The sequence below is a fragment of the Ursus americanus genome, chromosome 22, assembly GCF_024610735.1.
Source record: "Ursus americanus isolate L20-20 chromosome 22, mUrsAme1.1.p, whole genome shotgun sequence".
Lineage (NCBI taxonomy): Eukaryota > Metazoa > Chordata > Mammalia > Carnivora > Ursidae > Ursus > Ursus americanus.
The window spans coordinates 26,534,515-26,560,620 of NC_142148.1; the positions used below are offsets into that span (position 1 = coordinate 26,534,515).

The 26,106-nt window shown below is 48.5% G+C and overlaps 1 protein-coding gene across 7 annotated transcripts; it reads right to left on the reverse strand.

Annotated features, from left to right (window-relative positions):
- Positions 1 to 569: 569 nt before the first annotated feature.
- C22H20orf96 (chromosome 22 C20orf96 homolog) lies at positions 570 to 26,029 on the reverse strand. Of its 7 annotated transcripts, none has more exons than XM_045807388.2 (11): positions 20,234 to 26,029; positions 19,916 to 19,964; positions 19,216 to 19,333; positions 10,509 to 10,621; positions 7,017 to 7,175; positions 4,701 to 4,800; positions 3,690 to 3,847; positions 3,509 to 3,610; positions 3,261 to 3,347; positions 2,447 to 2,565; positions 570 to 921 (listed from the first exon to the last, which is right to left on the reverse strand). In XM_045807388.2, exons 1-11 carry the CDS (start codon positions 20,251 to 20,253, stop codon positions 861 to 863), a joined length of 1,086 nt encoding a protein of 361 aa, XP_045663344.1. In that variant the 5' UTR covers positions 20,254 to 26,029; the 3' UTR covers positions 570 to 860. The 7 variants fall into 7 exon arrangements, with proteins under 7 accessions (XP_045663344.1, XP_087709824.1, XP_087709823.1 ...); XM_087853698.1 differs by adding an exon at positions 17,654 to 17,715 and having other exon boundaries at positions 10,509 to 15,143; positions 19,916 to 26,029; XM_087853697.1 differs by adding an exon at positions 17,654 to 18,854 and having other exon boundaries at positions 10,509 to 15,143; positions 19,916 to 26,029.
- Positions 26,030 to 26,106: the final 77 nt, after the last annotated feature.

Below are 26,106 nucleotides of genomic sequence, written 5' to 3' on the forward strand. Positions count from 1 at the left end.
CACCTGAGTACGAGTGTGTGTTCACGCCCACGCCCAGCTGGGGGAAAGACACTGGACAGACAGACAGCCGGACCAGAAGACAGATGGCCATCAGCGAGGAAATCCCGGCAAGTTCCCAGGGCATCAACTCGGGGAGTCTGCCCTCTGCCCTGGCACTGGCCTCAACAGCACCAAGCACCCTCAGGAGGGAAGCTGGGCTCCCACGGCGCCGGGGACACGCAGCCCAGAGCCCGTTCAGAGAGGGGCTCTCTCAGCACTTCTTGAGAAGTTCTGTGCCCCAGATACAGTCAGTGCAGTTACCCACCCCTTATCTTTGGTTTTTTTTAAGATTTTATTTATTCATGAGAGACTGGGGGGGGAGGCACAAGCAGAGGAAGAAGCAGGCTCCCGATGGAGCAGGGAGCGCAATGCAGGACTCCATCCCAGGACTCTGGGATCATAACCTGAGACGAAGGCAGAAGTTTAACGGACTGAGCCACCCAGGCGCCCTATCCGCCCCTTATCTTAAGACAAAGTCCATTCCTACCACATCTTCTCAAGGCCTAACTAGAAATCTCCAAGCAAAAGAGCAAATGCAAATCCAGCTTTATTGGTAAAAAGGAACGGCGGACTTGACTGGGAATGCCCACCTGGCCCAAGCAGCAGCACCAACCAGAAAGAAAAGAGGAAGGGGAGAGGGAGAGAGGGAGGAAGGGTGGAGGGAGAGAGAGAGGAAGGAAGGAAGAAAGGAAGGGAGGAAGGGAGGGAGGGAAGGAGGGAGGGGAGGGGCTCTGAGTGGGCACCGTCATGGAAGAAGACGACTGAAGGCTCCAGGTGTGGGGAAAAGAGCAGAGAGGAAGGCTGGCCCCTGGCCCCAACATCTAGAAGGGGAGCACCTCTTCCACGGGGATGTTGAGGATGACGTCCATGTCTGGAGTGCACCTGGTAGGGAAGAGCAAAGAGGGTATAAGAAGCCAAGCAGGGGCGCCAGAGTTGCAGAGTGGGGGAGCACGCCCTCCGGAGAGCCCTGCTCTTCAGAACACTGCCACTCAGCTGGGGAGCCCCACCCCAAAACACTTGTGACTGCAGCCCAAGCGTGCACGTGGGTGTGCGCGCACACAGGCACACACCCAAAATGAGAAAGGGATGGGTTTGGCATGAGTAACATTCCCCTCCAGAGGTCTGAGGTCAAGAGGGAGCAGGAACCCAGCTCTGAAATGCCGGGGCCTCTCACGACCAGCGCTCTCTTCGCGGTCAGAATGGCCGGCTGGGACACTGGCTGTGTGTCACCAGGAGCGTACGACTTCCCTCAGAGCCCCATCCCTCGGCTGGCACGCATGAAACAAGCACTCACTGTGTGCCAGAGCCCAGAGCAGCCTCAGTTTCCTCACTGCTCACATGGGGTAATAATTCCAACCTCGATCTTTGGCAGGCGGACTAAGGGAGCCCGTGCTGACGGGGAGGAAGTGCTCAGTAACTGACACGTGTCCTTCTTTCCGCACAAGGAGCGAGAGCAAGGGTTCCCGTCTGCAGTATAGCCCCCGTCGCAGGGACCAGCATGCCGAGGGGGCCACAGGATTACATGCTCTCTCCACCTTGTCCCAATTCTCTCATCCACTCTCGTGGATTCCACGCTCTCCTGACGCACACTGAGCTATCTAGGCACGAAATGTCAGGACGCCTGCAACTTCCATGACTTCCCAAGAAAGAGCGAAGGAACGAAGATGAAGCCAATATGGCAAAAATGTAACAACTCCTAGCTACACGGGCAACTGAGTATTCACCAAAATATTCTACTGTCTGTGTATCTGAAAGTCTCCATAATGATAGTAAAAAGAAAAAGCATCGCTATACGGACAATGCCCAAATTTCCATCTCTAGCCAGTATCTGTCTTCTGAGGTCAACCGTCTACCCGAGTGGCCTGCACTGAGGTGCCCCAGGTCCCGTGTGCCATCACGGAGAGGCCTGGCCTCGTGGGTTCCCGAAGTTCTGCCACAAAGAGCCTGACCCAAGAAAGTCAGGCGGAGAACTGGCTTTGGAAGGAAGTTCTTCCTTTGGGGCCCAGGAGTCTGCCAGGCATAGAAGACATCCTTCTCTCCTCACAGAGTGTCTTCCAGGCCATTCTTCCCTACAGCCAACCACCCCATTCAAGTCCATCTTCCTGAACAACCAGAGGCTTAGGGTACACCCACTTGGTGGAAACATGGAATCTGGGAACCAGAAGAGTCCAGAAAGATTATGTAATTCAGCCTCCTGGGTACTAATGGGACACGAAGGCCCAGAGACGGGAAAGGTCACGTCTGCCACATGGTCAGCAGCAGAGCCGAGGCGAGACCCAGGTCTCCCTGCCCCCCCCCCACCCGGGGTTCTGTCTTCTTCACCGGGCTGCCTTCCCTGGCAACAGAGAGCCTCTTCAAGGGCACAGCATGCCGGGTTTAAGAAGCAGCTGCAAAAAAGATCACATACTTGGGTCTCCGAAGCAGAACGTCCGCAAATATGATCTCTCGGGGCTCCTGGACCTGGACCCGGAGCTGCTCCACCTCGGCCTTCAATATGGGTATTTCCTCCTCAAACTGGTTGATAAACTGAGGGGAGCAGCACAGCAGGGGATAGTGAGGAGCCCAACGTCCCCCAACAGAAGGGAGAACAGGGCAACCCAGACGAGGAGGAAGGCCATCTAGGGAGATGGCACAGCTTGGTCCTAGGGGCCTCCTGGGCTCCAGAGGGCAGCTTGCAAGTTAGGGCCAACGTCTGATGGTACCGAACACGGCGCGGAGATCGTGGAGCATGGAGACAGGTGGCAAAGGGGGGCAGTACCTGATGATGGGGATGTTGAGAATGAATGGGGGCTGGCAGGACCGGTGAAGGCCACTCACACTGACAGTGGATGGAGGATGATAATGAAAATGGATGCGAGAGGGGGTGACGGTGAAGTTCATTAACACGGCTAACAAGTGATGGTCAGTGGCGAGAATTAAGTGGTGAGGATAGGAGGTGGTAATGACAGTAAAATGATGGGTGGGTAGGCGACCCTTGGTGATGCTGCTAACGGGCCATCACCGGTGGTGCTGGTCAAGGAGGCACGGCTGGGGCCCGCACTAACCTCCTTCTCGGATGAATGACAAGGGAGAGTAACAGCGCTAGCTAGGAGGGAGGCCAACACCAGAGCTGAAGGCCTCCTGAATGCCAGATCAGGACAAGCCTGCCTCCCGCAGGTCCTGGGGCACGCCCACCCCTCTGCTCCCTCACAGAGGGGCCATCCCCTTCCGTGCCCACTCACTTCTCTGAACCTGTCCGTGCACTTCAGCACGTCCCGGCTATCCTGCATCTTCCGCAGAAGAGCCTCCTGACGGGGCTGCTGGCTTTTCTGCGGAGGAAAAAAAGCTCTGGCCCCCAAACGCCTCTTCCTGGGCAGCCGTGCCTCGTGGAGACCACTGGGGGGGCGCAGGGGGCCCGGAGGCAGAGGACGGGGAAGGACGCGGGGCCGGGGCACGACCTGGACACCCACCGTGGCAGCTGGCCACTCACCACCACCAGAGCTTTCAGGAACTTTTCCTTCTTCTTCTGGATCTGATTCGACAAAGACCGCAGGACCACTGTGCGCATCTCACTGAGGTCATCCAGCTCATCCTAGGGGCCAGCAGGAGCGTGTTGGCCACCAGCCCTGTCTCCGGCATGGTCCAGCGGGGAGGGTCAGGGGCTCACCTACCTGCTGGCTGTCCTTTAGCTGCTGCAGCTGGCGCACAAGGCTGGCAATCTGGACCGACCTGACGGGATACTCATGGTCCATGTACGAGCTCAGGAAGCTCACTTCCTTGTAGGTCTTCTCGATCTTGGCGTTCAGCCGGTCCACCTGCTGCGCCAGGTCTGGAGAGGTCAGGAGGGACAGGAGGCAGGATCCTCCCTCAAGGACCCCTCCCAGGAGATCGGGGAGGCAAAGCTCTCCTTGGCCAATGGACTGGCGTCTGGCTGAAGCAAGCTCACACAGGGCCAAGTCCCTAGAGTCTTCTACCCCCGTGGGAGACGAGGCAGCACTCGGTAGGAAAGAGACACTGAACCGGGGCCAGATCCCTAGATGAGTCCCAGCTCGGCCGCCGACTTACGGGGTGGACCTCGCCAGACTGTCCCTCCCTGGACCTCAGTCCCCTCACGCACGTGCTCCCAAGGCAATGAGCCCAGGGAGACGGGGCAACACGGACTCCTGGGAAACGACCATGAAGACAAAGTCTGTATTGATGCCCTCCACAGGCGCTGGCCCCAGGCTCTGAGGTGGGCTGACACACCACCCTCCCCGCGGAAGGTTTCCAGTCTGCTCCAGGGAGAGAAAGCACGCCAGAAGACCTGGGACCTGGCCAAGCCCCTGACTCCCAGAAAGACAGTGGCAGGAAGCAGAGGCAGGCTCCCAGCCTTTATGACCTGCGGCAGGCTACCGCGCTTCCTTCAGCTTCAGCTTCCTCATCTGTAAAATGGGCGAATAGTCGCGGCCTCACGGGGAGTTGCCATGACTGAGAGCGTGCCCATATAAATGAAGCCTCGGGGGCCTGGAAGTGCTCAGTGCTCAAGAAGTAAGCTATTGGCTCTGCATCTTAGCAATTCCATCTGCCTACGAGGCGAGATGCTGGGCCTACTGGTTTCCAAAAGGTAGGTGCGAGATGAATGCCCTGCTGACCTGGCCGAAGCCAGGGAGGGGAATCAAGGAATTCACGCCAGGGATTCTTACACTTCATCTTGGACTCCTCCTTCTCCTCCCACTCCTCGAGTTCACGCTTGAGCTCCTGCAGCTTCTTCTCGTTCAAGTGCTCCAAGATGTCCCTGACCGTCTGTGGGAGTGGCAGGGTCAGCTCGCCCCGCAACCTGTCCCAGCGGGGCTGAAGCATGGGCTCTCGGGGGACTCGGCACTTCCTCAGAGGAGTTCCCAGAGCCAAACCCACTCCCAGACCCAGCTACCTGACCGGAGGCTGGCCCAGCCGCTCCAAACTGGGCCCTCTCCTACCACCCACCCCAGCGGGTGGCCCTACCACACACCCAGACACTGGCCCAAACCCAGGCAGTGGTCCCACTCTGCCCTCCTTCGAAATGTCACCAAGTGCAAAGGATTTAACCCCCAATAGCCCTCAAAGCCATGTCCTTCTCTTCACCCCCACTGCCACTGCCTTATTCAAGTTTTCTTCGTCTCCTGCAGCTACCCCTAACTAGTCCTCCTCTGATCTTTGGTCTGTGCCGCAGTCAGGATGATCTTTCTTCAAAAATAAAAAAATTAAAAAAAACCTGACCTCATCCCTCTCCTATTCAAAACTTTCCAGGGGCTCCCCTCCGCCCTGTAAATAAGGTCCAAACTCCTTACCGTGACTGACAAGGCCCTACCTGAGCTGGCCTAGACCAACATGTGGCTCCTCGAGCTGCCTACGCTCCCTCTTTCCATGGCCTTCTGCACCCATTTCCTCTGCCTGGAACACTCTCCTGCTCTCTACCAGTTAACACCAACTTCTGCAGGTTTCAACCCAAGCATCACTTCCTCCAGGAAGCCTTCCTGACCCTCCTATGTCTGGGTGAGAGGCCCCTCTCCGCTCCCCAGATCCCCCGGCCCCATGGCAGTACACACAAATGGCTTTCTAACTGCCTGTGACCCCACTAGAATGAGAGCTTAATGTAGACAGTGTCCCACCCATCACTGTTTCCCAAGGACCCACAGGAAGCATTCAGGATGAACAAAAAATATATTAATAGATCAATGCCAGAAGATCAACAATGATTTTGTCTAAATTTGGAGAATATTCTACTACGTTCCCTTGGGCTGAATGACTCCGCCGTCCTTGGCCTGTGTTGTAGACTGAATTGTGTACCCCCCCAAATTCATATGTTGAAGCCCTAACCCCCAGTATGACTGTATGTGCAGACAGGGCCTTTTAGGAGGTAATTAAGGTTAAACAAGGTCAAAAAGGTGCGGAATCCAGTAAGAGTAGTGTACTTATAAAAAGAGGAAGAGACTCCAGAGCTCTCTCCGTGTGAGCTCAGAGGAAAGGCCGTGTAAGGACCCAGAAAGAAGGCAGTCATCTGCACCCCAAGGAGAAGGGCCTCACCAGACAACAACCCTGCTGGCGCCTTGGTTCTGGACTTCCAGCCTCCAGAACTACGAGAGGTAAACTGCTCTGTGTAAGCCGCCTGGTCTATGGTGCTTCGTGATGGCCGCCTGAGCAGACTAAGTCCCCAAGACCAAGCTTTCTCTTCATCTCACAGGCTCCGGTGAGCTCAGTCCCTCTTCTGCCTGTGCAGACCGCAGCCAGAGGGCATTACGGCGCCATGAAACCATTTCCTCGGACTCTCCTCCAGCCTGAACCCCTGGGTCCCCTCCTCCGGCGGCTTTCCCAAGCCTCTCCCAGAGGAGGCAGAGGATGCCCCCTGGGTTCTCGGAAGAGTGGCTCCACCCGTGGCTCCACCCGTAGACCACAAGCACCACCCCTGGCTGAGGGTGGCAATCATAGCCCGGTGGAAGGAAGCCAGATCCTGGTGCCAGACGGCCCGTGTTCAAGTCCTGGGTCCCCCAGGTCTGACCCCTGCTAGGTGAGTGAGCTTGAGGGTGACCTTGAGCAAGTCACCCAGCCTGCCTGTTTCCATTTTCTCTTATGTAAAATAAAGAGAATAATGCCCACCCCACGGGGGTGTCATAAGGATTATGTGGACCTCTAGAGCACCGTGAGTACGGACGGTGGCGGTGGTGGCAGCTACACCCACTGTGTGCCAAGTACAACACCCCATTTGCGGTGGGTGCTTTGTGCTCCATTTTACAGAGCTCAGAGCTTAACCCGAAGTCGCCCAGCTAATAAATGCTGGCGTTGGGATGAGCTCCCATCTCCTTGTTCCAAAGCCCAGCCAGGTGGAGCGAAGTGTGGGAGAGACGCAGCTCCAGAGGGCAGCTTTGCAACCGGCGGGAGAGGCCAGGAGAGGGCGCCCGAGGGCTCAAGGGGGCGGCGCCGTGGGCAGGACCGAGGTGCAGGGGGCGGAGACCAAGGTTGGGGAGGGGGCGATTGGACGTCACCTCAAGGATGTCCTGCTGCTGCAGCATCGTGCGCACTTTCAGGGCCGAGCTGTCCTCCATGTCCTGGATGGCCTTGATCAGCTCCCCGTTGAGTTTGGTGAGGAAGACCTCATGGCTGCAGAGCTCCTGGAGTGTGGTTCGCCGGTTCCTGAGCAACGTCTGCAGGCGGAGGGGAGGGCAAGGATGGGAGGCGGTGCTGCGAGGGGCGCCCGGAGCCTCCCGGAGCCCGGGGACCACTTCCCTCCCGCCGCACGCACGCCCCCTTGTGGTCTCGACTGGTAAATGCGGCCCCATTGTCTGCGGGTCAGAGCCCCAGAACTCTTTCATCCATTCTGAAACGCCCATTTTCCCCGAATTTTACAACCCGGGGGTGGACGCCTCTTACAACGGATGGCATATCACAATCTAATTGACAAAATTTGTTCGTGGGAAATAAGATAAGGCTGCACCTGATTATCACTGGCTTCTTAGAATCAATAAAATGTAGTAGTAACAATAAAAATAGGAAACACCCCAGGTAGGTAAGAAAGGGGCGGAGGTGATGGGCCACGTCTGGAGAAGCAGGGAAGCCAAGTGGGTGATCAGACAGCTGAGCTGAACGAGTACTCTCTCCTTTCACACATCGCCCCGGCGGAAACAAGGAGGGGCTGAGAGGGTAAGGGGCTTGCTAAGGGCCTCTCCAGCAGGTACATAAAATCTACAATAACAACAACAAGAATTGTTGAGGGCCTACTATGTGTGGGGCACTGGGCCTCACTCGGCACATGGTACGTGGTATTGGTTCATCCAGAGGCCCTATGTTTACTGACTCTTATTTTATTGATAAATGGAGGCTCACACAGGTTAAGTGACTTGCCTAAAGTCACACAGCCAGAAAGTCATGGCACCGGAACCGGGAAGCCAGCCTTCTGACTCCCGATGTCCGTCTTCCCACCACCCCAAGACAAGGAAGCAAACGGGCTTAAAGCGCAAGGCATGGTTGAGCCTCATAGCGGATTCAAATTTGGATGTTAGCCCCAGATCCACTTGGTTCAAATACCAGCTCTGCCACTTCCTCCCTCAGGGAACCTGGGCACACGAGCTAACCCCCCCGGCACCCGGCTCTACTCATCCTAAAGGTGAGGCAGCCAACACTCGCTTTGGAGAGCTGCTGGGGAAAACAAATGAGGTAATGTTCACAATCAAGCCACTGAGTGGCGGTCCCTGGCACCCTCAGTGCGCACGCAGGAACCGGAGCTGATAACTGTCCCCACCGGCTCCGGCCCTCCACCTCTGCCCTACCTGCGTGCTCCCTTCTTCATTCCTCTTCTTCCTTATATCTCTGTCCTTCGCTAGAAGCTACCCTTTCCTGGCCCTCAGCTCCCATATTCCCCATGTAATAATACCAGTAAAAGTGCGAACGTACAGAGTGTTTATTATGGGCCCAAAACTCTGCTCAGCACTTCACACGCACTACCTCACTTGGCACTCTTCTCAGCTCCTTTCCCAGAAGCCCACGCGCCAGCATCGCTGGGGGTTGGCACCAGGAATGTGTATGCTTAGCACACACCCCATTCCCAGGGGATGTGGAGAAACTGTAGAATCCAGGACCTCTGCTCTAGAAATGGATCCTCCCTGACCACCAGATTCAGTGCAGAAACCCTACTTTGTTTCCTTCCTGACCCTTCACCCCATTTGTTATTATATGTTTTTCTTATTACCTTCTTGTTTTTCTGATTTCTTATCTGCCTCCCCCAGTAGAATGGCACAGAGGAGGGCAGGGGCGCTGGCTGTAGGACACATCACATAGGACAGTGCCTGGAGCTCCGTAAGTATGGGCTAAATAAACTCATGAGTAGCTATTCTTTGGGTTTTTTTAATTCATTTATTATAGGTCTCCCCACTACAGTGTAAGCCCCATAAGAGCACAGATTCTGAGTGCCATGCTCACAGCTGTGTCCCCAACACCTGGCATAGTGCCCAGCACATAGTAGGCGCTCTCAAGAGTTGTAGATTGAACAAATAATTGTCCTGAGACCAATTAGAGTCAGGATCCTGTTCCAACTCCAAGAGCAAACCAACTGAGCAATTTCTGCCCCTTCCTGTTTCCCCCTGTCTCCATGGTCCACTCTCCACACACCAGCCACAGCAGCCCAAGGACTCCTGTGAAAACCTAGGTCATATCACATCCCTGGTCTACTCAGAATCCTCCAGGGTCTTCCTGTCTTACTCAGCATAGAAACACAAAGCCTAAGTACGGACTACAGAGGTGCAAACAAGTCACCACCCACACCCTCACACCCACCAGCTTGCCTCATCTCCTGCTCTAGCCACACCAACCTCAGGACCTTTGTACTTACTGTTGCTCTGTCTGGAACATTCCTCCCTCAAATGTCACCACTTGAGCAGCCTTCTCTGACCACCCTGTCTGAAACGGTCATGGCCACTCTTCCTCTGTGCCTCTCCAGCCCCTAACATTACCTTTACACTTCTTCATTGCTCTTAACATCAGGGCACATATTATATACTTATTTGTCTTATTTATTGTCTGTCTCCCAAAGTCGAATGTGAGCTCCCTAAGGTCAGAGGCCACATCACTGGTGAATCCTTGCACTTAGAACAGGGCCTGGCACATAGCAGGCATTCAATAAATCGACTAAATGAATGAATAATCACAAGAGACAACATTGGTTGGGACCCCAGGATTCAGAGCCAAATTGTCCAAGTTTTAAAGTCAGGATAAAAATAACGTCAGAAATAGGAGTTCCTCCTTTAAGAACACTGGGCTGCCTCTGAACCGTTCTGCAAAATTGAAGGTGAAAGGGAAGAAAAGGTTTCAAAGCAAATACATTCTTCCCTATTTCTTTATATAGTAGTCGTTGTTCACGGAGCTCTTAAAGACTTTCTTGAAAAAAGTATGAATTCTTCTCCAGTATTTTGTAGCATTTAGAGTATTTAGTATTCTACTTTCTACAAAAGACTCCTCCTCCTTTAGTCATTTCAAATACTTCAAAACATCGTTCAGAAGCTATAAAAAAAAAGCAAGAGATGGTGGGAACACTAATTATCTACAGCTGTATGAGACGACGCGAAAAATGTAATAGTGAGCTTCTGAGCTTTGCTTTGCGGTCCACTGTATTCCATGAAGGGTTAATTTACTGGAAATTTCTAAATGAACAAGCCACCAGATTGGATTCATAATGCAGTGAAACAGAAAAGTGATTCTGATCATTTTCCTGGTCTTCAACACTAAGGCAAACACCTAGCTTAACCGGCTTTGATCCCTGGTACTGCCGTTTTTCTAGCCATGCGACCTGTACAAGTCCTTGATCTCCCTGCACCTCAGTTTTCCATCTGTAAAACGGGGGTGATGATAATGCCCATGGCACTGCTGAGAAGGAAATGAGTCAACCCCGGCACCCGCGAAGTGTTCAGTGCATGTTTGCTATCACCGTACCCCTGCCCCGCTGTCCCTAGCCCAGGCCCCGGTGCCTGTGGGGAGGATGCTTATACCTTCAATAGCCGGATTTTGGCCTGTGTCTTCCCAGAGTCCAACCTCCCTCTGTGCTTTTCTTGTGGATTCCTCAGCTGGCTTGTCATCAACGTGGTGGGCTTGGAATGCAACCCTAGGGCATGGGAAAGAGCAGAGAGGGAGTGAGGGTACAGGCAGGCCTGGCGGCGGGTCTCAGGGAATGCACCATCCAGGAGATGGTCCGGGCGCCAGCCCCACCCACTCTTGACCTTATAACACGTGACAGTGAGACAGAGCATGGGACTCACATCTATCAAGAAGCTCCCAGGCCCCACTGTGTGCAGGGGACTTCCACATGACCGTGGGTATGGACAGAGGGGAGGAGAGGAGAAGGAACAGGAGATGGCCAGGTGCCCACAGTCTCTCCCACCAGCCTGGCCGGTAGCAAGGTCAGTTGGGGCAGGGGTTAAGGGCAAGAACTAATGAGCCAGACAGCCTGGGTTCGACTCCAGGCTCCGCTTTCTACTAGCCATGTGAGCTTGGGCAGGTCACCTGACCCCTCCGCCCCTCGGTTTCTCCCACCTATAAAACAGGAGTCATCATCATGCCTACCTCATAGGGTTGTCCCAAAGATTAAATAAGATGTCACTATACCTTCAAATGTTTGGAATAGTGCCTGACACATACTCAGCGCTGAGTATGCCATCCTCATTGTCACTGTCACTACTGATGATCTTAGGCTTGACATCAGGACCGCAGCCCCGCACAAAGGCACAGGAGCTGTGCAAAACTCCCACTGGCTATCTGAAACACCTTTTAAAGCTGTGATCCTTCCAGAGAGGGACTGTATGGAAAGAGTTCAGATCGGAATAAGGCATTCGGAGGGCATGTTCTCAGAACCCCTGCTTCCTCTCGGGCACCAGCCTGAGACAAATGGCCCAAATCATCTCAAATGCTGAGGCCACGTTCTCGACGCCCACCAAAATCCCCACTCCAAGTACAACACAGTACTTTTCAGAAAATATGATTTCTTTAATGAATCTATACAGCTAATCCGGGAAAGTTTTAGTATTAACTATTGAAGTGATGAAGTAAATTACATTAATTCTGTGTTACAGTTATGAATTATCTGTATATATCGGGTATTTAATTGTATTGTTTAAAAGATGGAATGATTAATAGATTAATCTTGTGGTTCTAATTTAAATGAGATTTTGATTTAGATTTGTTTTAAGATAAAGGTTTAAGACATTTTTATGAAATGTGTATAAATTACCGAAACTTTTATGAGAACATAGATTACCCATGTCTAGAAGTTTATTTATCAGAGATGTACAAGAATTATTTAAATGCTCAATGGTTTTTGTTAATCAGACAAGTGAACTACTTGAAAATGAAAAATGAATGTATTAAATTTTAAAATGTGGCTCAAAGGGATTAGGGGAACCTAATTAACCAAGTTCCAAAATTCCCCTTAGAAGTGTTCATAAAAATTATAAGATAAGTAATTTGAATTTAAATACTTAAGGAGATTTGTAAGCTTTTATAATGACTATTTATTTTCATTAGTGGTAGTAGCCCTGATTTATCTTTTTTTTAATTAAACTTATTATTTTGGGACAAGTTCAAGTACATGAAGTTTAAAGAAATAATACAGAGATGAATCACTGAATTCTATTCCTGAAAACATTATTGCACTGTATGTTAACTAACTAGATTTTAAATTTAAAAAAAAATTAAAAAAGCAAGACTACAGAGAACTCCTATGTATCTTTAACCCAGTCTCTCCCAATGGTAGCATTTTGCAAAACCAACTACAATATCAGAACCATGATACTGATGGACAAGATAGCGAACATTTCCATCACCCCAAGCATCCCTCATGCTGCCTTTTATAGCCACACTCTCTTCCCTCCCCTTACCATGCTCCCCCCACCTTTGTCCCGAACCCCTGGCAATCACTAATCTGTTCTTCATTTCTGGAATTTTGTCATTCCCAGAATGCTATATAAATGGAATCAGACAGTATATAACTTCTGAGATTGGTTTTTTTCACTCAGCAAAGTTCTGTGGATTCATCCAAGCTATTGACTGTATCAATCGTCCTTTGCTTGTTATTACTGGATTGTATTCTGTGGTACCGATGTACCGCAGCTTATTTAACCATTAACAGACCTCTGGAGTGCTTCCAGTTGGAGAGTATTACGAATAAGGCTGCTATGAAGCATTCATGCCCTGGTTTTTGTGTGACCATAAGTTTTCATTTCACTGGAATAAATGCCCAAGAGCGCAACTGTTGGAGGATGATGAGAACTGCATGTTAGTTTCATTAGAATCTGCCATACTGGGGCGCCTGGGTGGCACAGCGGTTGGGCATCTGCCTTCGGCTCAGGGCGTGATCCCGGCGTTATGGGATCGAGCCCCACATCAGGCTCCTCCGCTGGGAGCCTGCTTCTTCCTCTCCCACTCCCCCTGCTTGTGTTTCCTCTCTCGCTGGCTGTCTCTATCTCTGTCAAATAAATAAATAAAATCTTTAAAAAAAAAAAAAAAGAATCTGCCATACTGGGGCGCCTGGGTGGCTCAGTCGGTGAAGCATCTGACTCTTGATTTCAGCTCAGGTCATGATCTCAGGGTCATGAGATCGAGCCCTGGGTCAGGTTCCCGCGCTGGGCCTAGAGTCTGCTTTAGAGTCTCTCCCTCCCTGTCCCTCTGCCCTTTCCCCCTCTTCTCATTCACTCTCTCTTTCTCTGTGTCTCTCAAGAAAGAAAAAGAAACTGCCATGCTTTTTTCCAGAGCGGCTGCACTATTTTGCATTCCCGCCAGCAATGCATGCATGATCCAGTTTCTCCTGTTTGCCAGCATTTGGTGTTTTCACCATTTTTCACTTTAGCCATTCTGATAGGTGTGTGGTGACAACTCATTATGGCTTAATTTGCATAGCCTCAATGGATAATGATGTTGAATATCTTTCCGTGTGCTATCTGGATATCCTCTTCAGGGAAATGTCCCTTCATATGTTTGGCTCATTTTTTTTTTTAAAGATTTACTTATTTATTTCAGAGAGAGAGAGCATGCATGAGTAAGTGGGAGGAAGAGGCAGAGGGAGAGGGAGAGAATCCCCAGCCGCCCCAGCACTGAGCACGGAGCCTAACGCGGGCCTCCATCCCATGACCCTGAGATCATGACCTGAGCCCAAATCAAGAGCCGGACCCTTAACCAACTGAGCCACCCAGGTGCCGCTCTTTGGCCCATTTCCTAACCGAATTGTTTTTCCATTCTATTGTTAGAAATTGTTGAGTTTTGGGGCGCCTGGGTGGCACAGCAGTTAAGCGTCTGCCTTCGGCTCAGGGCGTGACCCCGGCATTATGGGATCGAGCCCCACATCAGGCTCCTCCGCTGGGAGCCTGCTTCTTCCTCTCCCACTCCCCCTGGTTGTGTTCCCTCTCTCGCTGGCTGTCTCTATCTCTGTTGAATAAATAAAATAAAAAAAAAAAAAGAAATTGTTGAGTTTTGAGCGTTCTCGATACGTTCCGCATAGCAGTCCTTTGTCAGAGGTGGTTTGCAAGTATTTTCTCCAGGTCTGTAGCTTGTCTTTCCATTCTCTTCACAGAGTCTTTCACAGAACAAGTGTTTAATTTTGATGAGGTCCAGCTTATCCACTTATTTCATTTTTCTTTTATGGATCAAGCTGTTGGTAGAAAGTCTAAGAGCTCTTCACTTGGCCCTGGGTCCCCAAGATTTTTTTCTCCTATGTTTTTCTCTCAAAGTTTTACAGTTTTACATTTAATGTTTAGTTTTTATTTCATTTTACATTTACATTTGGACTTAAGGCAAGGTTCTTTTTCTTGCCCATGGACGTCCAATGGCTCCAGCACCATTTGTGGAAAAGGCTGTCTTTTCCTCCACTGAACTGTTTTTGCACCCTTGTCAAAAATCAGCTGGGCAGGGACACCTGGGTGGCTCAGTCACTAAGCGTCTGCCTTCGGCTCAGGTCATGAGTCCAAGGTCGTGGGATCGAGGCTCCTGTCAGGCTTCCTGCTCAGTGGGGAAGTGTGCTTCTCCCTCTCCCACTCCCCCTGCTTATGTTCCCTTGCTGTCTCTCTGTCAAATAAATAAATAAAACCTTTTTTTAAAAAAAATCAGCTGGGCATATTTGCGTGGCTCTATTTCTGGTTTCTCTAGCCTGCTCCATTGATCTCCGTCTATCTCTCTGCCAATACTGTGCTATCTTGATTACTTTGGCTTTAATAGTATGACTTAGTATCAGGTAAAGTGAATCTTCCCACATTACTCTTCTTTTTCAAAATAGTTTATCTACTCCAGGGCCCTGCTTTTCTATATAAATTTTAGAATAAACCTGTCTGTTTACAAAACACCGTGCTGGGATTTTGACAGGAATTATAATAAACATATAAATCAAAGTGGGAAGAACTGGCATCTTTACTACACTGAGTGCTCCAATCATGAACATAGCATGCCTCCCCTTTTATTTAGGTCTTCTTTGATTTCTTCATTAGCATTACGTGATTTTCAGCATATAGGTCCTATACTTCCTTTGTTAAGTTTAGACCTAAATATTTCATTTTTGGGGTCACCTGGCTGGCTAGGTCAGTGGAGCGTGCAGCTCTTGATCTCAGGGTTGTGAGTTTGAGCCCCAAGTTGGGTGTGAAGGTTACCTGAAAAAACAAATGAAATCTTTAAAAAATATTTTTCTTTGGATTACAAAAGGATTTTTAATTTTGGTTTCCCCATATTCATTGTTAGTACATAGAAATGTGATTTGGGCACCTGGGTGGCTCAGTTGGTTAAGCATCTGACTCCTGATTCTGGCTCAGGTCATGATCTCAGAGTCATGAGATCGAGCCCTGCATGGGGCTCCGCGCTGGGTGTGTGAAGCCTGCCTGCGATTCTCTCTCTCCCTCTCCCTCTGCTCTTCCCCCAGCTCATGCTCACACTCTCTAAATAAACAAATAAATAAATAAAAGAAGCTTTAAAAATGTGATCAATTTTTGTACTCTGCAACTCTGATGAACTCAGTCATTAATTCCAGTTTCTCTTAAATTTAGTAGCTTCCTTAAGATTCTCTACAGAGACGGGATGTCACCTATAAATAAAAACAGTCAAATCATTCTATCTGATTCATGTCGATGTTGGTGTCTGTCTTTTCTCACTCATGTTGTGATTTTCCTTATTCTTGGTATGACAAGTGATTTTTATTGTATCCTTGATGTTTTAAATAAGGGTCTGGATCCTACTTCAGCCAGTCCCCTGTCAAGATGTAGCATGACGTCCAGTTTTCAGTGTCCTCTTATGCTCACTGCGTTGTTTAGTTTAGGGCTTTATTTAGTTGTCAAATGCAGGACCGAGAAGGAAGGGGGCTACTCCATCTCGGGGGAATCAGCTGATTTATCTTTTTTTTTTTTTAAGATTTTATTTATTTATTTGACAGAGATAGAGACAGCCAGCGAGACAGGGATCACAGGCAGGGGGAGTGGGAGAGGAAGAAGCAGGCTCACAGCGGAGGAGCCTGATGTGGGGCTCGATCCCAGAACGCCGGGATCACGCGCTGAGCCGAAGGCAGACGCTCAACCGCTGTGCCACCCAGGCGCCCCTGATTTATCTTTTTTAATACACAAAAGGGGCCCTCAAGGACATGACTTTGCATAAGACATGTTACCAATCTAAGCTTCAGTTCCTCCATCTGTAAAATAGTGATGAGAACATCTCCCAGGTCATAAGGAATGAATGAAATGATGACATCCTTCTATTCATCTATCTCAAGTGCATTTAAAGTTTTGCGTAGTTACAGTTTGAGGTCGGGACCATGAGCTCTACACAGCTAGAAACCCAATCTGTCTCCTTCACCATGAGTCAGCAAGAACCAGCCCCATGCTCAGCACATGGGTGCTCAGCGAATGGATGCTGCTGAATGAATACATGAATGAATGAATGAATGATGCCTCTACAACAGAGCCTGACACAAAATAAGTCCTGAGCAAGCGGTAGCTATTTTCGTCATTATAATTTACACAGATGATTTCACTTCGCCTAAAGGCAGGAATCCTTGTAGACGCGGGGCTGTGACAAGTAACCTCGATAGAATTGCAAGAAGGGAAACCGGAACACCAGCTCAGGTCTATGTTTCTCCAGCACCCACACTCTCCCCACTGATATGTGGTTAAGACTGTGCATCCTGAAGGGGCACCTGGGTGGCTCAGTGGGCTGAGCGTCCAACTCTTGATTTCGGCTCAGGTCATGGTCTCGGGGTCATGGGATCGAGCCCTGAATCAGCCTCCATGCTGAGTGTGGAGCCTGCTTAAGAGTCTCTCTCTCACTATGGACTCTAAGAAACAAACTGAGGGCTTCAGAGGGGAGGGGGGTGGGGGAATGGGATAGGCTGGTGATGGGTAGTAAGGAGGGCATGTATTGCATGGTGCACTGGGTGTTATACGCAACTAATGAATGATCGAACTTTACATCAGAAACCAGGGATGTACTGTATGGTGACTAACATAATATAATAAAAAAAAAAGTTTCTCTCTCTCCCTCTCCCTTTGCCCCCAACCCCCCTCCTGCTCTCTCTCTCTCAAAAACAAAAAACAAAAAACAAAACAAAACATAAAAAACAGAGTGTGCATCCTGGAGGAGCGCCTGGGTGGCTCAACTGGTTAAGTGTCCGACTCCTGATTTTGGCCCAGGATCTCAGGGTCCTGGGACTGAGTGCCGCATCGGGCTCCCTGATCAGCGAAGAGTCTGCTTCTCCCTCTGCCCCTCCCCCAACTCATGCTCACTCTCTCTTTCTCTACACCCCCCCACATAAATAAATAAATAAATTAATTAATTAATTAATTAATTAATTAAATAAAATAAAATAAAATAAAAAGAATCTCTCTCTCTCTCTCTGACCCTCCCCTCACTCATGTAAAAAAAAAAAAAAAGATTGTTCCTCTTGGAGCCAAACTGCCAAATGTCACAGCCTGGCTCTGCCCCCTCCTACCTATGTGACCTTCAAAGTTACACTTGCCCATACCTCATCTCTAAGAGGAGGGGGTAATAACAGCACCACCCCACAGGGTTATTGAGAAGATGAAATGAAGCGATATGGGTCAAGTGCTTAGAACAGCACCTAAAGGCTTGGTATATGTTAATTGCTCTTGTTCTTACCATGGTTGTACCTGTTACATACCTCACTGCCACCCCAGTGAAGGAAAGGAAAAAGTTTCCTTGTAGATGCTGTGTGAATAGGGTCTAGAGCCAAAGACAAAAATTCTGTCACTACCACCGGGCCTTGTGCTCAGCACTTTACATCAAAGACTCTTGACAGGGGTGTTTTAGATACATTGGCAGGGAGGATTTGTGCTTCTCTCAAGTATTGGGGGTCCCATCAGGCATCTGGGGGTGGGGGCCAGAGACACTAGATATCCCCTAGAACAGGACAGCCCCATGGAACACAGAATTCTCCTATGTCCCGCATGACTTTCCAAAGCCCCAATAGATACTGATGTAGTAAAAAACCTTATTTATAATGATCTGATCCCAGAACCTGACTCTCTTTCACATATAAACACAAAGAATATTTTGCAGGGTTTTACAGTCATGTTAAATTTTCCAAGAAAGCAGCTACGATCAAGGGAAGGTTGTACTTTGTTCTGTTTAGAACTCTACCAAGAGATGGGCACCACTTCGGAAATCATGCCCACAATGAACCATCCCTCTGGATATTTGAGTCCCTGATATCCCACCATGTGTCAGTCTGCATTTGCAATGGTTACATTCACCATGACTCCATCTGTGGGTAAGCTTCTGACCACTCTGACCTGTCTTCTAGTAGAGCTCATCCTGGGCATTTACATACTGAAATATATGTTATTCAACAATAGGTAACTTTCCTTCTCCTGTACTTTACACTTCGGGCATTATATTAAGTTTTTAAATTATATACATAGGTAGGATACATTATCTATGAAGTTTATTTCAGATACTAAAGAAATATTACAAATATTTGTTATTAAAAGGAATAGTGGGTCTGATAAGGTTGATAGCAACAATGCTCTACATTTAATTCTTGCAACAATCCTATCAGGTCCTCATATTACAAATGAGAAAACTAAAGCTCAGAAAGATGAATGGCTTTTCCAAGATAGTAAACGGCACAGCCAGGATGTGAACCTGTGTCTGCTTCAGCCAAGGGCCTGAGAACTCCCCTGGATGGCATGACAACAAAGTGACAGAGACTATCCGGAGCTGACCAAACCCTGTTTTCTTTCCCTCTTGGACCCACAGCAGAACATTTCGCATCTTCCCTTGTGGTTAAGGGTGGTCATATGACTGAGTTATGACCACTGGAATATGAGCAGGAGTGATACGTGTCATGTCAAGTCTAGGCCCTGAAAAAAAAAAATTGCCCACAAAATTACCCATACTCCTGCTCCTTCTCTCTTCCCTCTCTACCAGCTGAATGCAGAAGTATCTAGCAGAGGCTCAAAGCCTTACAAACTGTCAGAGCCACAAGGTTGAAGGAGCCTGGATCCTGAATGATCATGTGGAAAAGATTACTTCCTCCCCTGCAGATCCACAAATATATTTTGACATAAATGAGAAATAAGCTTCTGTTCTAATACTTGAAACCTGGGGATTGTTTGTCACAGCAATTAACCTCCTCTAATATAACTAATGTCACTAAAGGCCAATGGCTACACTCTATCCTGTCCCCAGTCCCCATATTCGCCCTCAAGTGCCTCTGCCCACCTGGCAGGACGCTAGTCAAAGTCTTCGTTTTGCTCTTCTGGTGGCCTCTGGTTTGTAGGATGGGAGGCAGAGTAGGTGACTTGGTTTTCTGCTTGGACTGCTGCCATGGAACATAATCCTACCAGAAATAACACAATCAGTCACACAGCCTGATGGATTCAAATCCCAGCTTTGCCCCTAACAGATATCTACGACCTTGAGCAAGTGACTTTTGAGGTCTGAGCCTCAATTTTCACATCTGTAAACTAGATCTAATTATAAAAACTACCTCCACAGATTGATGGGAGAATTCCAAGAGATGATACTTGTAAAGCATGTGGTAAGTGCTCCATAAATGTTAGCTATCACTTGTTTTATCAGCCAGCCATAATTTACTAAGCACATCCAGGCTGTGATGTGCTAAGAACTGTGGCACACGGTTCTTAAACACAAGGCATGGAAAAGACCCAAGAAGAAACCAGAGGAGCAATCAGAGATGAGTAAGAGAGCAGTCTAATACACCCTCACATCCTGATAAGGTGATGCGAAAACAGGTTCGGGGGCTTGGCTCCGGGTCCTACAGCAAATGTGTGACACAGCTAGGCCTGGAATTCAGGTCTCCAGATTCTATTAGCCGGAACAGTCACGGCCATGGGGGCAAGAGGACTGCAGACCCAGGGTCAGCAAGTCCCCATCTCCTCCCTAGCCCTCCAGGACTCACCAGACTCTGGAAGTTGTGGATTGCGGAGCGAATCCCAGATGGGTTGGGTCTGGAAAGAGATGGGGCGGGAAAGAACTTCCATCATTCCCAACCCCTGGGACAGTAAGCAGCAAACGTGAAATAAGCGTGCAGTCTCCACAGAGACCACAGTTCACTAGGAACCCGAGTGAGCGGGAGCTGGGAGAGCGCGAGGGGAGGCAGGGCTAGGGACAAGTGGGCGGGGGGAGAGGGCGGGGTCAAAAGACAGCCAGGCCGGGACCAAGCGCAGGGGGGGCACGCATGCGCACTCCACCACCCTTCGATTCTTCTTATACCTACTTCGGAAAGACGCGCGCCATTGGGGAAAATGGTAGAAGAATAGTGAGTTCTTGGAGCCCTGACCTCTTGCGATACTTATTATTCAGCTTCTCCGACTTCCTGGTCTCACCGGAGACCGCGTGGTAACCTAGGTCACTGGAACTTCCCAGCGAGACCAGTCCCTCATCCCCGTCTCCAAGGAAACGGACGCAGACTACAGAGCGCCCAGAGGGACTAATCTCTCAAGGAGAAACGGAGCTCCACAGCCTGCTCAACGCGGCTTTAAATACTATCCTTCAGCTGGCCCCACCCATCATCTTAAAGAATTATGTCATGTTTCTCTTCCCATCAAACCTCCATCACTTTCTTCTCCATCCTTACTCTTGTCTAATGACTTTGCTTCCTATTTCACTAAGAAAATCGTGGGGATCAGTAAACTCACATTTTCACATCACCTCATTTACCCACCTAATTGTCTCCCTCCTGTACTGTGTAAACTGCCTGTTAAGACCGATTTCGACAACTGTACGCTCAATCCTACCCTCTTCATTTTTCTCTAGGATACCGCCCCAGCAATCCCCGTTTTCTCCTATCACCCTCTCTATATTATTCCCATTGGTATACCACCATTTTTTAATTTCTTCTATTAAAAAAAGTGACCAGGGGCGCCTGCGTGGCTCAGTTGCTTAAGCGTCTGCCTTCGGCTCAGGTCACGATCCCAGGGTCCTGGGATTGATCCTCCATGGGGCTTCCTGCTCTGAAGGGAGCCTGCTTCTCCCTCTCCTTGTGTCTGCTGTTCCCCCTGCTTGCGCGTTCTCTGTCAAATAAATAAAATATTGTTAATAAATTAATTAAATAAAAATAATAAAAACAAAACAAAAAAAAAAAAAACTTTAAAAGTGACCACTTCGCATCTAGCTATCCTGCCATTTCTGCTTCACTTTACAGCACAACTCCTAGAGAGGTTGCCTACTGTTGCCCATTCCTTTCCACCTCTTCAAACAGACTTTCATTCTCTACATCTCCACTAAAACTGTCCTTCTCAATACCACCAGTGCCCTCCACTTTGCTAAACACCACAGTCACATCTCCATCCTCATCTTACGTGGACTATCTGCAGCATTTGACAGAGCAGATCACTCCCTCCTTGAAATACTTTCTAAACTAGGTGCCCCGGAAACCACTCTCTTGAATGGCTTCCTGACCCCTTCTCTTCTCCTTTGCTGGTTCTTCCTCTTCTTCCTTTATTATTGGAGTGTCTCAGGGCTCAGACCCTCTCTTTTCCTCTATGCACTCACACTCCATTCAAGTTCCCTTCCCGTCTTGTGATTTCAGATATCATCTCTACCTGGATGCCTCCCAGACTCATATCTCCAGCATCTCCACTGAATTCCAGCCACATACATTCAACTACTCAACATCTCTACTTAGGTGCCTAATAGGCCACTCTAACATGCAACTCTTTTCCCTCTTTCCCCCAACTCAAAATGGCAACTCTCTTCCTAGAGTCACCCTTGATTCATCTTTTGATTCACCTCTCATCCCACATCCAAGTCTGTCAGCAATACCTTCAAAGGGCATCTGGAATCATACTGCTTACTATCACCACCCACACATACACACACCTCCCTTTGCTCTCACACCCAGACTACCACCACCTTGCAGGACAGAGAGACCTGCCTGCCAAATTTTGGCCCACGGATTTTTTTCTCTCTTGTGCTCCAAAACCTGTTTCTTCTTTCAAGGTCCATCTCAAATTAATTCCTTCTCCACAGTCTCCTAAACTAGCCTTTTTTTTTTTTTTTAAAGTGCAAATCCGGGGTGTCTGGGTGGCTCAGTGGGTTGAGCATCTGACTCTTGGTTTTAGCTCAGGTCATGATCCCAGGGTGGTGATAGAGCCCTGTGTCAGCCTCCACACCTAGCTCCAGAGTCTGCTTGTTCCTCTCGGTCCCCCTCTGCCCCTCCCCCTGCTTTCTCTCTCTCTCTCTTTAAAATAGATAAATAAAATATTAAAAAAAAAAAAAAGTGCAGGGTGCCTGGGTGGCACAGTCGGCTCAGCGCCTGCCTCCAGCTCAGATCATGATCCCAGGGTCCTGGAATTGAGTCCCACATGGGGCTCCCTGCTCACCGGGGAGTCTGCTCCTCTCTCTCCCTCTGCCCCTCCCCCAGCTTGTGCTCTCTCTCACTCACTCTCTCAAATAAGTTAATAAAATCTTTAAAAAATTTTTTTAAATAAATAAATTTTTTAAAAGTGCAATTCCAAAAGTCTATCAATAAGAACCTAGACTGAGGTGCCAAACTGACCAATTCTGGTATCCTTCCATGGCAATAATTTGCCAGAAATGAGTCAAGGCTCCCCTATGTAGATGGCCTTGGTGCCCATCTGGACTGATTTGTTCACAGGGTACCTGCCTGGCCCCTGTAGCTCCTGGTTCAGTGATCTCCACAACAGGCCAGTCTGACGGCTAGAACACTGCTAAGGAGAATGACTGACAATTTTTAAAGAAATTCACCAAGAAATAAATATAAATGTTCAGTCTTTTATCCAACTCATAGGGAAAATTGCTGGCAGTGATAATCAACAAAAAATAAAGCCAAAAATAACCAAAAGAGGATATAGAAATCTTGGATCTTCAAAACTTGACCTGAGAAAAATGGAATTGATGGAAAGAATGGCCATACACATACCAACAAAACCTTACGATACGAGATGTTGTTCCTAAAATTTCAGATGGAGCCAGAACCCAAACCACAAGTCAAATCTTTTCAAAATACAAACAGATCTCTTTGTAGTCAGAGATAAAACAAAAAAGTCTACAATATGTTGGTTTTGTGAGAGGTCCTGGCTAGTGCGGTAAGACAAGAAAAAGTGTAAGATCTGAGCAGAAAGAGCAAAGCCTTCATTATTCAGACAATACGACTGTCAACACAGAAAAGCAAAGTGATTCTAAAAACCACTGGAAATTTTAAAAGATGTCAGCATTGTTGCTACTACACAAAATTCAATTATATGTCCTCTGGGTTTTTTTTAAGATTTTATTTATTTATTTGAGAGAACGATAGACAGCACAAGCAGGGGGAGCAGCAGACAGAGGGAGAGGGAGAAGCAGGCTCCCCGCTGAGCAGGTAGCCAGATGCAGGATGCAGGGTGAACCCAGGACCCTGGGATCGTTACCTGAGCCAAAGGCATATGCTTAACCGACTGAGCCATCCAGGTGCCCCAATTGTGTTCCCTTTAAATACCAATAACAAATATGTAATTTCTAACATATTATTTACAATAGCAATCAAATCATATCTTACCTTGGAATATTTTTTTAATTATGCAAGCCCCTTATGAAGAAAACTATAAAATATCGTAGAGGTCATAGATGGAGCAATTTAGTATTATAAAATGGCAATTCTGGGGTGCCTGGTTGGCTCCGTTGGTTAAGCGTCTGCCTTCTGCTCAGGTCATGATCTCAGTGTCCTGGGATCGAGCCCCACATCGGACTCCCTGGCAAGGAGGGAGCCTGCTTCTCCCTCTCCCTCTGCCTGCTGCTCCCTCTGCTTATGTTCTCTCTCTCCCTTTCAAATAAATAAATAAAATGTTTTTTAAAAAATAAATAAAATAAACAAAATAAAATGGCAATTCTGTTCAAATTCAATGCAATTCCAATTGAAATCCAAAAAATGATTTCCTGGAACTTAGCAGACTGATTCTAAATTTTGTACAGAGGATCCAAATATAGCTGAGACAGCCTTGTGGAAGGAGAAGGAAGAATGTTTCCCATAAATAAAATAGAGTTCGGTTTTCTCTTTAGAATTTGGAGTATCTGGCTACAGCGGGCTCTTACTTATGGAGAGCAATGATCAGCTAGAGTTGGCTTGCGACTGCCCCTTCAGAGAATACCTGCTCTCCAGTTCACCCAGCACATTGTCCTTATTTAAGGTACCTGTCTGATCCTGTAGATATTTGTATGATATCGCCTCCCACCTGGGGTGGGAGGATAGGGTAAGAGAAATGGAAGAGATTATTTTAAAGTGTATAGATTCTGTTTGGTCCCAGTGAGCTGGCAAGCAGAAAGAAGAAATAGTGGATCACGTGACTCCAAGAGTTTGATGCTTCTGGTAGTGATCTGAGTATGATCATGGGAATGTATGGCAGAGGAGGGATGGAGGAAAGCACACCAGAGGCTATACTGTGAGGGAATTGGAAGGTCCAAATGGCACAAAAGCTGGAGATGTCGGCTTCCCTGAGATCAATATGTGGAACTGGGTGAAGCGAAGGATCTTAAGACAAGAACTCACAGGGACTCCATAATGCTAAGTAGAAATAGAAGATGTGGCAGAGAAATAGGAAAGAATCCAACACCAACAGAGGGAAGAATAAATAACCTTTCCTGGAAACCCATTGTGGACCAAGCTCTTTGACACAGGCTATCTCCTTGAACCCCAACATTAGTCCTCTGAGAGTAGACATTAATATCCCTTTGTTATGGATGAGCAAACTGAAGCTATGAAAACTGAGGTCATCAGCCCCACGTGACAAGGCTGAGATTCAATGCAGTCAGATTCACACTAGGATCTCCCTGTCTCCACAATCCACCCCTTCTTTCACTAAAGTCACAGTGGTCATTGAAGCACCCCGAAATGCACACAGACTTGCATTAAGAAAACAAAGCTAACAAAAAGTATTGTTAACCCCATCCCCTCAAGCACCCAGATTTTATCAATGCTTCCAAAGCACCAGTTGGAACAGATGAAGGAGGAACAGAAATCCTGTCCAGCGCTAACTTTAGCTGAGAATCTTTGTATTAACCAGATTTTTCTGGAGAGACTGACGCAAACAGCCTTGATCCACAAAGTCAGAAGCAAGTGATTTTAGAAATATAAACCAGCCTCATGTGGTCACCTATTAACTCTGCCACTTCACCAAGTGTTTTAACCCTGTCTCCAAGCCCCTGCCTCCCGCAAAATGGGTGTAATTACAGCGTGCTTTTGGAAGATTCCGTGTGATAAAGCTTGCAATGTCCTAATGTGCTTAGAACAGTACTGGGCACTGAAGAGCTCAATATATTATAATTGTCATCATGAGTATGATGGAGGGTGTTTTAAAAAATAATGCAGTATGGGGTGCCTGGGTAGCGCAGTGGTAGCACAGTGGTTAAGCATCTGCCTTCGCCTCAGGGTGTGATCCCAGCATTCTGGGTTCGAGCCCCACATCAGGCTCCTCCACTAAGAGCCTGCTTCTTCCTCTCCCACTCCCCCTGCTTGTGTACTTCCCCTGCTGTGTTCCCTCTCTCGCTGGCTGTCTCTCTCTTGTCAAATAAATAAAATCTTTTTTAAAAAATCCAGTATTACTTAGAAATGGATCAAAAAACTAAGGACTTATGGATAGAGGTGTCGTGTGATAAGGCATAGTAAAAATTCTAATGATAGAAAGTTAAAATAGTCCAAAGTTAAAGGTAAAACGTCCACTGTAAAATTCTTTCAACTTTCTCTACGTTTGAACATGTCCATAACCCACCGCTGGAAAAATAATGCATTGTCGTGTGCTTTGGGAGGAGGAAGAGTTAGTTTCGTTTTGTTTCTTGATAAACAGAAAAGGTATAGAAAAGAAAACAAAATGGGCGAGATCTTCCTCAGCTCGGGCCCGCCTCCGGGCCGAGAGCCGTTCGTGATGCTGCCTGAATGAAATCGAGGACCGCTTGCGAAAGGGCGAATCCTCGAGAGCGTGGCCCGAGGCTGCTAAGCCCTCGCAAGGGACAGGGACGCGCTCCAAACGGCGCATCCCGCCTCGGCGCCAGGAGGTGGGGCCGGAGCGCGCGCCGTTACCCAAGAGCTCGGGGCCGGCGCTGGCCGCTGCGCGCCGCGGGTAAATACCTTCGGCGGGGCGGGGGAGAGAAGCGTCG